At 36.4% G+C, this 13,669-nt stretch overlaps 1 protein-coding gene across 1 annotated transcript in view; it reads left to right on the forward strand.

The window, feature by feature from the left end:
- CFAP47 (cilia and flagella associated protein 47) overlaps window positions 1-13,669 on the forward strand; it is a 478,944-nt gene that overhangs the window by 301,061 nt on the left and 164,214 nt on the right. Inside the window, exons 46-49 of the mRNA XM_048213784.2 lie at window positions 681-871; window positions 1,795-1,938; window positions 2,530-2,703; window positions 7,013-7,124. Coding sequence (XP_048069741.1) covers window positions 681-871; window positions 1,795-1,938; window positions 2,530-2,703; window positions 7,013-7,124 — 621 coding nt within the window. The remainder of the gene's footprint in view (window positions 1-680; window positions 872-1,794; window positions 1,939-2,529; window positions 2,704-7,012; window positions 7,125-13,669) is intronic.

The following is a 13,669-nucleotide window of genomic DNA, read 5'->3' on the forward strand; positions in this document are numbered from 1 at the left end:
GTCAAAAATCCCTATGTAACTTTTGACTTCCCCAAAACGTAACTACTAATAGCCTACTGTTGACCAGAAGCCTTATCAATAGCATTAACAGTTGACTAACACCCAGCTTGTATGCTGTATATATTGTATACTGTATTCTTACAATAAGCTAGAGGATAGAAAATATTAAGAAAATCCTAAGGAAGAGAAAATACATTTCTAGTACTGTACTGTGTTTACTGAAAAAAGTCCACGTATAAGTGGACCTGCGTGGTTCAAACCTGTGTTGTTCAAGGGTCATCTGTAATGTGTATTATTTTAAGTTGAGCACTGAAAAGCCCTTGAGCAAGCTTCTAGCCACTTTCCTTCCCCTGACCTGTCAACAAAGGAAGAGAGATATCCCTGATGGTACAACTGCAAGATAGTGGTATCTTTCATAGCATGGGTCCCTGAGTGACTTTATGGAGTAGACCTCCCTATGACCTATGCACAAGATATATTCTGTCATTGACAAACTTGCTGGTTATACCCTGGCAATTTAGGGGTAATGTGTTACTTCAGGATAAACTATTCTCTTCTAGATTATACAATATAATTAAATACAATAGTATTAAATATTGCTTTACTCCAAAATGAATTTTAGGATTTATGCCACCAAAAATGACTAAGCTATTTAAAAAAAATTTTTTTAATACTTACAGATGGATCTGTTCTAGTTCCTTTACGATTTGTTCCTCTCAGTCCTGGACGCTACCCTTGTAAAATTTTGCTGATATCACGGTATGATGTGCGTGTCTATTGCATTGAAGGGGTGGTAAATGAAGAATATCCAGAGGCCAGGTTTGAATTTGAAACACCAGCATTTGAAGCCCTTACGCAGCATATTCCAGTAGTAAGTGGTACTTATACTTACTTACTTTTTTTGGTACTTTTCTCCATTCCTACTGCTACTGTCTCAAAGTCCTTCAAACCTCTCATCTGGAACTGTTACAATTTCTTAATTGTGTTATCTGCTTCCATTTGTTTCTCCGCATCCAGGACAGAGCTTTATTCTTCAATATAAATGTTACCATGTTACATACCTCACTAATCACTTCTGGTGGATCTCTTTCCTTTAAAAAATAACTCCAACTTCCTTAACTTATCATCACATGCCCACTCAAAAGGGAATTCCTGGCTCTACCAGGCAGAGTTATGATCTCTTTGATCTCTGCTTCAAATTCAGTTGTGATCTTCACTATTAAGATGGGTTGATAGGCACTAAGAACAATGATTGGCTGTAGACTGGCTCTCAAAGTGACACTGCAGCATAGAAAAAGGTAATGTATTTGAAAGGAATGTTGAATTTTCTAGACTAGAAGTTGGTTTTGTTTGTTTAATTATTAAAGATATAAGAAAAGTCTGTTCAAATCACAAAAATTTGTTCTGATGAGACATATAAACTTTGCTATCTGAGCAATCTACCAGATAGATTGCCCATAATTAGGAGTAGAATGTGTAATTCTAAGACCATTTATAATTTTCACAGTAATTAATAAGTCAAACAAATATTTCTTTAAATATTAAATAACCCACGGATCAACCTATTAGACAATGCTCTATATGACAATGAAAGCATACAGAGTCATCCTTATGCTGTATATTCACATTGTTGATAGTTGTTCTTAACAAGTATGACTTTCAAATGGTGATTCTCATGACATGTAATTTAAAATACAATGTATAATTTTATTAAAAGTGCCAAGAATTAATACATAATTCAGCTTCATCAACATCACCCTTCTGATATTTTTCTACATTTTTTTCATGCTTTAGAGTAATGAGACAAAGAATGAATGGAAATGTCAAGTTACTATAGAAGGAGAATGGTTTTATGGACCTTCAGTTTTATTTGTTGGACCAGGTGAAACTGTGCACTATCCCCTTACGTTCAGACCTATTTTGGAATGTGAGATTATGGTATGAACTCATTGATTTTTTTCCTAGTATTAATTTGTCAATAAACTGATATATGATATTAACCTTTATAATTTATGATAAACCTTTTTGGAAAAAAGTTATATACTCTATGCTCTTCACTCTGCTTGAAACTTTAATAAATCTTTTAACTTGAGGGATAAAATTTCTGAAATTCACAATGCCATTGGCTGCCAGTATTTATGTCTAGATTATTTTTACATAACATGTTTAACAAAGTAATATCATTGTTCCTTTGTTTTTACTCATTAAGGTAGTTGGTACTTCAGAGAATATTTTCTTAAGACATATTTCTTTGACAAGGACATAAAAACCCATATAATTGCTATGTATGAGAATGCCTATATAAACTCTGTCATTTAGAGAAAGTAAAGAGAAATACAGAGCTTTTCACAGGATATTCATCTTTATTCATTCAGTAGAAGTATTTATACATAAACTAGAAATGTCAGTGACTGACACCTCCTTGAAAGCTCATTTCATTAATCAGATTCAAAGTTAATAGGATGGCAGAGATTGTTTGACATCGAAGTGTGACTCCTATAGAGCTGAAATTTGGATGATCTGTCACAGGGCAAACTTACTCTACAAAATGAAGTAGATGGTGTGGAGTGTGTCTTTGACATAAAAGGGATTGGGAAAAAACCCCTGGCCTTGGAACATATCACCATAGACTGTCAAGTAGGGAAGATGACAAATAAACCCATAATGGTGCCCAATTATACAAAGACCATCCAAACATTTAAGGTAAGATTTTTTTCTTAAAGGATGAAAGTATTTTAAGAAGAACTATATTGAATTATATGAAATTTTAAAAACATTTAATTTTACTTAACTAGGTGAAGTGTTACATAAGGAAATGTTTAGAATTCTACTTTTTGTTAGGCCAACAGCTATTAAATTTCATTTCAGTTGTAAAGTTGAAATAGCACCAAACAAGTTGTATATCTAAGTGTTAGTATATAATCATAAAGCACATTAAAAGCTACTTATTTGAATCATGTATTTTCACCTGAATAAATTATATATGATAACAAAAGGTATTTTCAAAAGTATTTTCTACAGCTCTTAGAATTTTAATGTGAAATCTGTGGACATAAAATTTCAAAAATGTATCTTTCATTTATCAGTGTGAATAATAGTGGGAATGTGAGGAAGTGCATAATTATTTACATCTTTATTTTTTATGAAGTTTTACACTTGGCTTTCCTCACTTGACTTAAGCCAATCCTAAAATACATTTTTCCACTCCCCACTCCCACATTTATCTACAAATTGTTGTGTACCCAGTAGAATCCTTGAAAGAAGCTTCACATATCTATTCATCATAGGTGCCTGAGTTTCAGATGGTATTGTAGAAGTTTGGAAATTCCCTAGCTTTACCCTCTGATTTTTTTCCCTTTTTTTGGTAATCCTGAAAAAAATATGTGCTTTGGTTTTCTTCTCTCCTTACTGGATGGCAAATGGAGTGAATATTAAGAACAGAAATCTCATCTTGTCACTCCCCTGCTGAAACTTGTCAGTATCATTTCTTACCTTCAGGATCAAATCTGCACTCCCAGAGTTGGCTTCTGCTCAGCACTCAGCCCCTTGTAAACAGTATTTCTTTTCACTCCAGTCTGGAAATCTCTACCCAACTCCCTGTCTTCCATTTCTCTGTGTTTGTCTTACACCTTTTAATTCTTTAGGGCAAGTCTTAGATGCCACTTTTCCCAGATTGATAATAAAAGGTATTTTCAAAAAATTTTTTGAACAGCTTTTATAATTTATGGATAAAATTAGGGATTAGATTTCTTTCATGTACTTCTACAATATATATATATATATATATATTTTTTTTTTTTTTACCTTTTCCACCATCAAACATACTATATCGTATTACTGTTACCTTTTTATTATTTTCCATCAGATTATAAACTGAGAAAAGGGGCATGCCTCCCTTATCCACATTTTTATACCCAGCATAGATTATAGTGTCAAGCACGTAATAGTTTTTCAAGGAAGTTTTTCCATATTTTTATATTTAAAGATCTTGAACAATTATAAAAGAACAGAAATGTATTTAAGATTTAAGAAACATTTGTTCCTAGAGATATTATCAATAGGTACAGTATCTCCTTTCTTAATGTGAAATTTACCATTGTTTTTAATCAACACAGAATAATGAGCATTACGAATTTGCCCTTTCATTTCATTTCATTTAATATAAAATTTAATACATAATACAAGTTTATTGCTTGTATTTCAATAGAAATTCAGTTGAGAAACAATGGAGGTAGCACGAAGGAGAAAGTCTGGGCTGAGAATCTTTGCTTTAAACTTTCAGCTTTCATCATCCTCTTGCTTTAGTACCACTGAAATGCTTCTGATTCTCCATCCTCATTCCTTCATCTGTGAAATGAAGTTGACCTCAGTGCATTCAAGACTCATTCACATTCTTTTCCCCTGCTCTTTTTCTCTCTCTTTCAGTATCTTCCTCTTTGTGGGATTAGTTCCCTTAATCTATAAATATTTTCGCATTTTTCCATTATCAGAGAAAATTTGTTTGTATAATACTCCTTCTTCAGCCATTACCAACTTTATTGTCCACGATTGCTAAACTTTTTGAAAAAGCAATGATTACATGATCACTTCTTAATTTACAGTGGGCCATTTATGGCTCATCTACTGTGCTGTGAAACTGCTGCCACAGAGATCACCCTTGACTTTGGGTCAAGAAAAATCACTTATTTTGCCAACGTATCTGCCTCAAAACTCCTGTAGTGTTTGACATTGTCAATCTGCCTTCGTAACACTCTTCACCTTTTATTTTATATCATTCTGTATTCCTCATTTCCCTGCCATTTCTTGATTATTATTTATCTCAGTCTTTTATCCCTCTAACCTGATGTCTTTTCAAGTTTCCATCTTCCAAAGTATTCCTATGTCTTTACAACATCTCACCTGGCAGTTTCTTGGCTTCCATGTGTCATCAAGGTACAAATGCCACATCTACACTTTTACTCAGGTTGTATGTGTTATGTCAGTCCCTCGTTCTCAACTGCTTGCTGTACACCTGCACTTTGACAATCTGCTAACAACTCAAACTCAGTATATTTTTTTCATATCTTTACTTTGTTCTATTTTTCATTGCTGTAGTGTCTTTTTTTTTTCTTTTAGAGAAAGAGAGAGAGAATGTGAGCAAAGCGGGGGGGGGCGGGTAGGGAACGAGGGAGAGAGAGAATCTCAGGTAGGCTCCATGCTCAGCAGAGATCACGACCTGAACCAAAGCCAAGAGTCCGATGCTTAACACTGAGCCACCCAGGCCCTTCAGCTAGTAGTCATTTTTATGCCTTTTTAAAAAACTTTTAAGTTGTAGTTCATCTTACTGCTATAAGAATAGTTTTCAGTAGAAGTTTGAGACTTCTTAGTATGAAAGAGAAAATAAAAAATCAGAGATCATAATTGAGATACAGGTAAAATGCTGTGGCGTTTTATCCAAGTGATCAAGTAGCAGAAAATAGTTATCCATTAAGGAAAACAGCAGATACGGGACTGCCAGATGGTAGAGCAGGGAGTTGCTTGCATCTGTTCCTCCTCAAAAGCAATAAAACACTGGCAAAAATTGTGAAAATGAAAATTTTCAGACCTTGAAATTAAACAAAAACTTAAGACAATCTGAGGGATATTTACTCAAGGAAAACATGGGGGGCCGAAATCAAGAGTCAGATGCTAACCGACAGAGCCACCAGGCACCCCGAAACATACAGAGTTTAAATAGACAGTTACTGGGTGCCTGAGTGGCTCAGTCAGTTAAGTATCTGCCTTCGGCTCAGGTCATGATCCCAGGGTCCTGGGATCGAGTCCCACATCGGGCTCCCTGCTCCACAGAGAGTCTACTTCTCCCTCTGCCCCTCCTCCCACCCATTCTCTCAATCTCCCTCTCTTTCTCTCTCGCAAATAAATAAATAAAATCTTTACAAGTAAATAAATAAGTAGACAGTTCCCCAGGGAGGGTATGCACATGAACAATTAGCATGTGAGAAGATACTCAACATGTTAGTCATTAGAGAAGTGCAAATCAAAATCACAATGAGATACCACTTCACACTTACTAGGATGGCTGTAATTAAAATGACAGTAAAAACTTTGAAAGAAGATGTAGAGAAGTAGGAGCCATTATGCCTCGTTGGTAGAAAAGTAAATGGTGCAGTCACTTTGAAAAACAGTTTTGGAAAGCAGTGACTCTAAAGGTTAAACATTGAGTTATCATTTGCCTCAGCAGTTCCACTCCTAGATACATTTGTGTCCATAAGAAATGAACATCTGTGTCCACTTCAAAGCCCATAGATGTTTTCATAGCATCGTTGGTAGTGGAAACAACCCAAATTTCCATCAGCTTATACACAGATACACAAAATGTGGCATATCATACAATTTAGTATCATTTGTCAATGAAAAGAAATGATATAGTGATATATACCACAGTACAGATGAACCTTGAAACATTATGCTAAGTGAAAAAAGCTATCACAAATGACCACGTTATATGATTTCTATGAATTGTTCAGAAGAGGCAAATCTGTAGACACAAGGTAGATTAGTGTTTGCCTAAGCAGTGGGGGTACTGAGATGTAGCACTCAATGATCTGAAAGTTGGATTTAACCAGAGTTATGGTCAAATGCTGCTTAAATAGTCTTTATTTGCTGTATTAATATTGATGTAGAAGTCACTGAAATGGTTCATCTTTTGCACATCAGGTTACATAAAGAAAATTATGCATGGCCTATAAAAGATATTCAAGTTATCTAAGCATCAGTGATCTTGCTACAAGTAGCAACAGAAAATAAGTATTGTTCTTTTTGTAACAACCATTTTCTTTGTTCCATTTTCTCAGAGGTCTCTCCTCAGATTTTTCTTTTACTGTATGTAGTGTTTTTCTGGTTTGCTTTTCATTTAAAGGTGAACAGTTTTAATGGAAGTATTTAGGTTTTCAGTTTCTTCTATGCTTTAGCTTGCTATACAAATTTCATGTAAATATTGACATTATGTAATTCTTTGAAATCTCTTTTCTAGGTAACTTCGGATCTTCCAATAGTGTGGGGAAATCCAAAGGTCACCATAGACCCGGATAGTGCAGTTTCATATATTCTACATGTATCCCCTTGGAAACGTGGTGTATTCAAAGGTAACAAAACCATTAGTAAAATATTATTAACCACCACACTAGGACAGATACATGATGAGAAGAAATAAAAAATATAGTTTACATTTCCCCTTTCTAATAAATGACCCAGAGGGAAGTTTAATTTTCCACTTCAGTCAATAGCTTTCTGAATAATCAGAGCTTTGGGACATACATTTTATGTCTATTGCTATACTCTCTTGGCCATTTATTTTAATGTATGTCTTGGATAAATTTATAGAAGTAGAAATATTTAGTTAAGGATATTTACATTTAAAATTGTGGTAATACTTTCAAATACTTATACCAATTTATGAGCCAGGCAGCATCTTATGAGAATGTCTGTTTATGTGAATAGGTATTATAAAAACAAGCATATGCTCTGAATCAATACATGAAAAAATAGGTTTTGGTGTGTGAGGTTTCCTTCCTTCATCTCTAATAAAGCATTCATTTATACAAATTGCCCTGATGGTTCCTGAACAGAATTGCTTGCATGGAAACAGTACTAGTTATTCCTATAAACTTTTGAAAGGAGGGTGCTTGAGAAGGTAGAAGAGTCATAGGGAAGAACTGAGGAACTGCGATTCATCAAAGGAATAAGTTGTCCTCTTTGGGAGAGAATTAAATGCCCCACGCTGGTTGGATCCTGCTGAGGAAATCATCATAATGTAGGTAAATGGATTTAATTTAGAAGCGTAGTAAGTATACACCTAGTAGCAATCTTGTGCTCCGTGGACGAGCTATTGTCTCCACCCTATTTGCCTCGACAAAAAATGTTTTAGGAAACGGTCTATACTTAGCATAGAAGGGTCTATACCTACTATGCCGACGCTGTAATAAGCAGAAGGGAAACTTCAGAATGGCAAACGGAGTGATCCATTCAATACCACTGGAACAGAATGTGCTGTTAAGCAGGAGCCGACTTGCCCTCCCCCACTGTCTGCTTCTAGTGGGCTTGACCTCACATATCACCAGAGTCATAGTTATTAGCATCTCCCGAAATCCTCCCACCACTTTTCAGACATTTGGCTTTGCAAAGCTAATTAATAATTCTCCATGTGATGGGTAGATTTTGAGCTATAGTGAATCTCTTCCTAGCATTTCAATAAAGTAGCATATTTTGTCATTTTTTATGTAATTCAGAAGAATTGATTTTAAGAAATCTAAAGTTCACTTCCCATTTTAATAATCAAACGACAGACCTACTGGTGGATTTCCCTTAGTTTTAGAATGTTCACTAGTCTTTTGTAAAGGGCAGCAAAATCATTCAGATTTGCCATTATTTTTGATAAACATATTAAATCTCAGTTTCCTGTTCTACAAAAGGGAGAGAGTTCTGCTATGTATGAGAAAGAACATATGAGGAGCCTCAAACTGCACAACATTGTTGTATTAGAAATGTGTATGACTCCCTTAAGCAAACCAAACTCCTTGTCTATGAATCAGACTCTTAATGTTATGGAAATGGAGCTAAGAATAATTAAGTAATCATATTTAATATGTCTTTCCTTTGTGTAGTCGTTTTTTTGTTAGTTTTGGCAGCCTTTCTGAGACCATAAAACTTCAATACATATTTTCACTGAACAGATATGGACTCATTTAACATGCTAGTTTGAAGGACTTTAGAAAGAATTGGGGGAAGTTAAAGGCAACTCTGGGTACACCATTAAGTGAGGATGAATTAGTAAATGTTGCTGGCTACATAAGAGGTTTGGCAGGCTTCTCATAATTTTGAAAAATATTTGCAAGATGCTATCATGATTGCTCTTTCCAGGGCAGTCCCTTAGAGGTGAATTAATGTTTTGGTATGATTTGGAGAATGTGAGCCTGTAAAGAAGGCTAAGTCCATTTTTATTGATATTCTTGTAAGAAAACTTATACAGTACTTGAAGCAGCGTAAATGTAATTGCTTTCCAACAGCTATTAATGTGATTAAAAAACAGACTATAACATTTTCATATGTATATGAGAATATTCCTCTTTGTACTGGCTAAAGAAGTGTATCGTGTGCATGTATGTATCAGTGGTCTTTTTAAAAAACTTTGTGCTTCTTTTCAGTTCTGTTCTTAATTATGTAACAATTATTTACAAAAGGCCTATAACTTGAGAAGCCTTGATAAGTATAGTAGTTGTGAACAAAGCTGACATCCAACCACTTATGCCCTATTTGTTAAAATATTGTAACAGATGCTTTTCCTTATGTGTTGGCATATACTCAATTGTTTAAGCTCCACTATAGTAAAACCCTTGCCACTATAGCCACCATAGCCCCTCCCTCAGCCCCCCCAGGACTTCCCAGCAAGCCAGCAGCAACTAAAGGGTTAAAACATGACTCATCAGGGTGCCCAGGACTTTCTTCTGGTGTCCTTTCTCATCGGAATATAGGTTTGTTAATTATTTCGAATATTAGCCATAGATACAAAGATGGGTGTCATGGCTCCTGCCTACTAGGAATTCATATCTGGTGGTGGAAATACGTATCCATAAATCACCTCAGTAAAAGGTACACTGTAATATACTAAAAGTTTAAACATGGCACTGGGGAGCATGAGAGGTCTAACACTAACACTGGGGGTATGAGAGGTCTTTTTAGGGGGATAATGGGTTTGATTTCGACCTCAAAGGATAAGGTGGGATTTATTAGACAATATGGTGGGGAGGGCATTACAGCAGAGGAAACAACCTTATTGAAAACACAGACAAGATACTTCATGTCAGTAATGAGTAGAGGAGTGTGTCTGCAGTGTGTTTGTGATAGGAAATGCAGGCTGACATACAGTTAGAAATACAGGCAGACTTTGATGGGCAGCGTTTTGTTTGACTTCTTATTGCAGTGGGAGCCACTGAGGATTTCTAAGGGGCATGAGTCAACAGAGTTTTAGAAAGAAGAATCTAGAGGTAAAATATAAAAACAGATAGGAGGGGCAAGAGAGGGCAATTAGATCTGAAAGATCCTTTAGGAGCCCTTAATAATATTCCAGCTGATCAGTTCTCACTATTTGTGCTTCTTCTCTTCAAAGAAGACCCTGAGAAAAGAGTTTAATTGCAAGTGGTTTAGATGAGAGTTGATCACAGGAAGCACTCTGAGAGAATGGGAAGGTAAGATGCTAAAGGGAGAAAGTCAATAAAAACTAAGCTAGATATCAGACTACTGCTGAGACCTGGGGAAGCTCACGGGGAACCTTCAGAGAGAATTGTCATGCCAAAGGGCAAGCAGATTGTAATCATCCACTAACTCCAATCCATCATGGGCTAACGTTTGCTCTCAGTGTGAATTCCCATGGCAATGGGTCAGTCCCCACCGGAAAAGTCATAGGAAACCAATGCTGTATATGGAAACTGTCTGCAGAGGGGATTTTTGTGGGACATCGAGAGCATATACCACAGTGGGTATCATGTCATACTGATTGGTAGGTAGAAATTTTGAAAAATGGATGCATTTGGAATTTTTACAGCAGCTTGCAGTGAGCTACAATCATGTTTCAAGTATGTGATATGGAGACTTGAATTTGAATGCCTCTCTAGCCATAGAAAAAATAGTGAAGATTGACCATTTTAAATGAAAGTTATGGGTAGGGGCACCTGAGTGGCTCAGGCGGTTGAGTCTCCAACTCTTGATTTCAGCTCAGGTCATGATCTCAGGGTCGTGAGATTGAGCCCCGTGTCAGGCTCTGTACTCAGTGAGGATTCTGCTTGAGATTCTCTCTCTGCTCTCCACATGCTCCTCACCACCTGCCCCCTGGTTGCTCGCTCTCTCTCTCTCTCTAATAAATAAATCTTTAAAAAAAACATAGTTAAGGGCAGACAGAACTAGTCCAGTGATAGTGGATTAAAGAAAAGAAGAACAGTTTTAAAAGAAATAAAAATGGGAGGGGCGCCTGGGTGGCTCAGTCATTGGGCATCTGCCTTCGGCTCAGGGCGTGATCCCGGCGTTCTGGGATCGAGCCCCACATCAGGCTCCTACACTGGGGAGCCTGCTTCTTCCTCTCCCACTCCCCCTGCTTGTGTGTTTCCCTCTCTCGCTGGCTGTCTCTCTCTCTGTCAAATAAATAAAATCTTAAAAAAAAAAGAAATAAAAATGGGAAATGATGCTCTAACAGCTTCGGTTTTCAGGGATTCAAATTCTGAGATGGGAGATTGACAGGACATTTTTTGGGAGATGTATTACGATCAGTATTTGTGAAAGGAATGGTAAGCAGTACATGGACTAGGAGGAGAAAGAAGTTGGGCTTCTTAGGTCCAGTGAAGGCTTTTACTCAACTCACTGGGGCCTCTTAAGCTAGGATGGCCCTTTGTAGTTGTCCCAAGTTAGGAGAATGGGACTGGGCCTTTATGCTGCTGTGTTGATCAGTTATTGAAAGTAGACTGAGTGTGGAAGTAGGTTTGACTTTGGATGAGGCATTTTCTTCAAGCGAAGGCAATGCGGAAAGAGGGTTGACCAAATTTTCATCTTCCAGTATCATTCCCTGTAGCTACAGAAATAAGTCCATCATTCCTGATAAGGAATATGATTGATGCTGTATAGTGTCCACCACAGTTACATCTGATGAAAATCAGATATGGAGAGATAAGGGAGAAGGGAGAGTCAAATGTACTTCTGATAGTAAGCAACACTAAGGAAGGTCATATAATTAACTGAAAGATATGTCAACTGTATTTTTTTTTTTTTTACTTAGCATAATACCCTCCAGTTCCATCCATGTCGATGTAAATGGTAGATATTCATCCTTTCTGATGGCTCAATAATATTCCATTGCACATATGAACCACATCTTCTTTATCCATTCATCTGTTGAAGGACATCTCATCTCCTTCCACAGTTTGGCAATTGTGGACGTTGCTGCTATGAACATTAGGGTGCATGCGTCTCCTCTTTTCACTATATCTGTATCTTTGGGGTAAATACCCAGTAGTGCAATTGCTGGGTCATAGGGTACCTCTATTCTTAACATCCTGAGGAACGTCCATACTGTTTTCCAGAGTGGCTGTACCAGCTTGCAATCCCACCAACAGCGTAAGAGAGTTCCCCTTTCTCCACGTCCTCACCAAGATTTGTTGTTCCCTGTCTTGTTAATTTTAGCCATTCTGACTGGTGTAAGATGGTATCTCATTGTGGTTTTGATTTGTATTTCCCTGATGGCAAGTGATGTGGAGCATATTTAATGTGTCTGTTGGCTATTTGAATGTCTTGTTTGGAGAAGTGTCTGTTCATGTCTTCTGCCCATTTCTTGACTGGATTATTTGTTTTTTGGGGGTTGAGTTTAAGAAGTTCTTTATAGATCTTGGATACCAGCCCTTCATCTGTAGTGTCATTTGCAAATATCTTCTCCTATTCCAAAGTGAAATAAATCAATCAGAGAAACACAATTATCATATGGTTTCACTCATATGTGGAACATAAGGAATAGTGCAGAGGACAATAGGGGAAAGGAGGGAAAACTGAATGGGAAGAAATCATTGAGGGAAACAAACCATATGAGACTCTTGACTCTGTGAAACAAACTGAGTGTTGGGAAAGGGAGGTGTTTGGGGGGATGGGATAACTGGGTGATGGGCATTAAGGAGGGCATGTGATATGATGAGCACTGGGTATTATATTCAACTAATGAATCACTGAACATTTTAGCAAAAACTAATGATGTACTATACCTTGGCTAATTGAATTTAAATAAAATTTTTTATTAAAAATTAAAAACATTCACCATAATCAGGTGGGATTTATTCCTTGGATGCAAGTATGGTTCAGTATCCATAAATCAATCACCTTCATCTATCACATCAGGAAGAGAAAGGATAAAAACCATATGATCATTTCAATTGATGCAAAAAAAGCACTGACAATGTACAATATCCATTCATGATAAAAACCCTCAGCAAAGTAGGTTTAGAGGGAACATACCTCAACATAATAAAGGCCTTATATGAAAAACTCACAGCTAACAGATAACATCATACTTAATTGGGAAAAACTGAGATTTTTCACTAAGGTCAGGAACAAGACAAGGATGTCTACGCACCACTTTTATTCAACACAGTACTAGAATTCCTAGCCACAGCAATCAGACAACAAAAAGAAATAAAAGGCATCCAGTCAATAAGGAAGAAGTAAAACTTTCACTACTCACAGATGGCATGATACTCAATGTAGAGAACCTGAAGCACTCTACCAAAAAACTTCTAGAACTGATAAATGAATTCGTTAAAGTTGCGGGATACAAGATCAACATACAGAAATCTGTTGCATTTCTATAAACTAATAATGAAGCAGCAGAAAGAGAAATTAAAAAAGCAATCCCATTAACAATTACACTGAAAATAGTAAAGTACCTAGGAATAAACTTAACCAAAGATGTGTAAAAACTATACTCTGACAACTATAAAACTCTGATGAAAGAAATTGAAGATGACACAGAGAAGTGAAAAGACATTCCATGCCCGTGGATTTTGGAAGAACAAATATTGTTAAAATGTCTATTGTTACCCAAAGCATTCCACACATTTAATGAAATTCGTATCCAAATACCAACAGCATTTTTCCTAGAACT

Source organism: Ursus arctos, chromosome X (assembly GCF_023065955.2).
Source record: "Ursus arctos isolate Adak ecotype North America chromosome X, UrsArc2.0, whole genome shotgun sequence".
NCBI classification, from domain to species: domain Eukaryota; kingdom Metazoa; phylum Chordata; class Mammalia; order Carnivora; family Ursidae; genus Ursus; species Ursus arctos.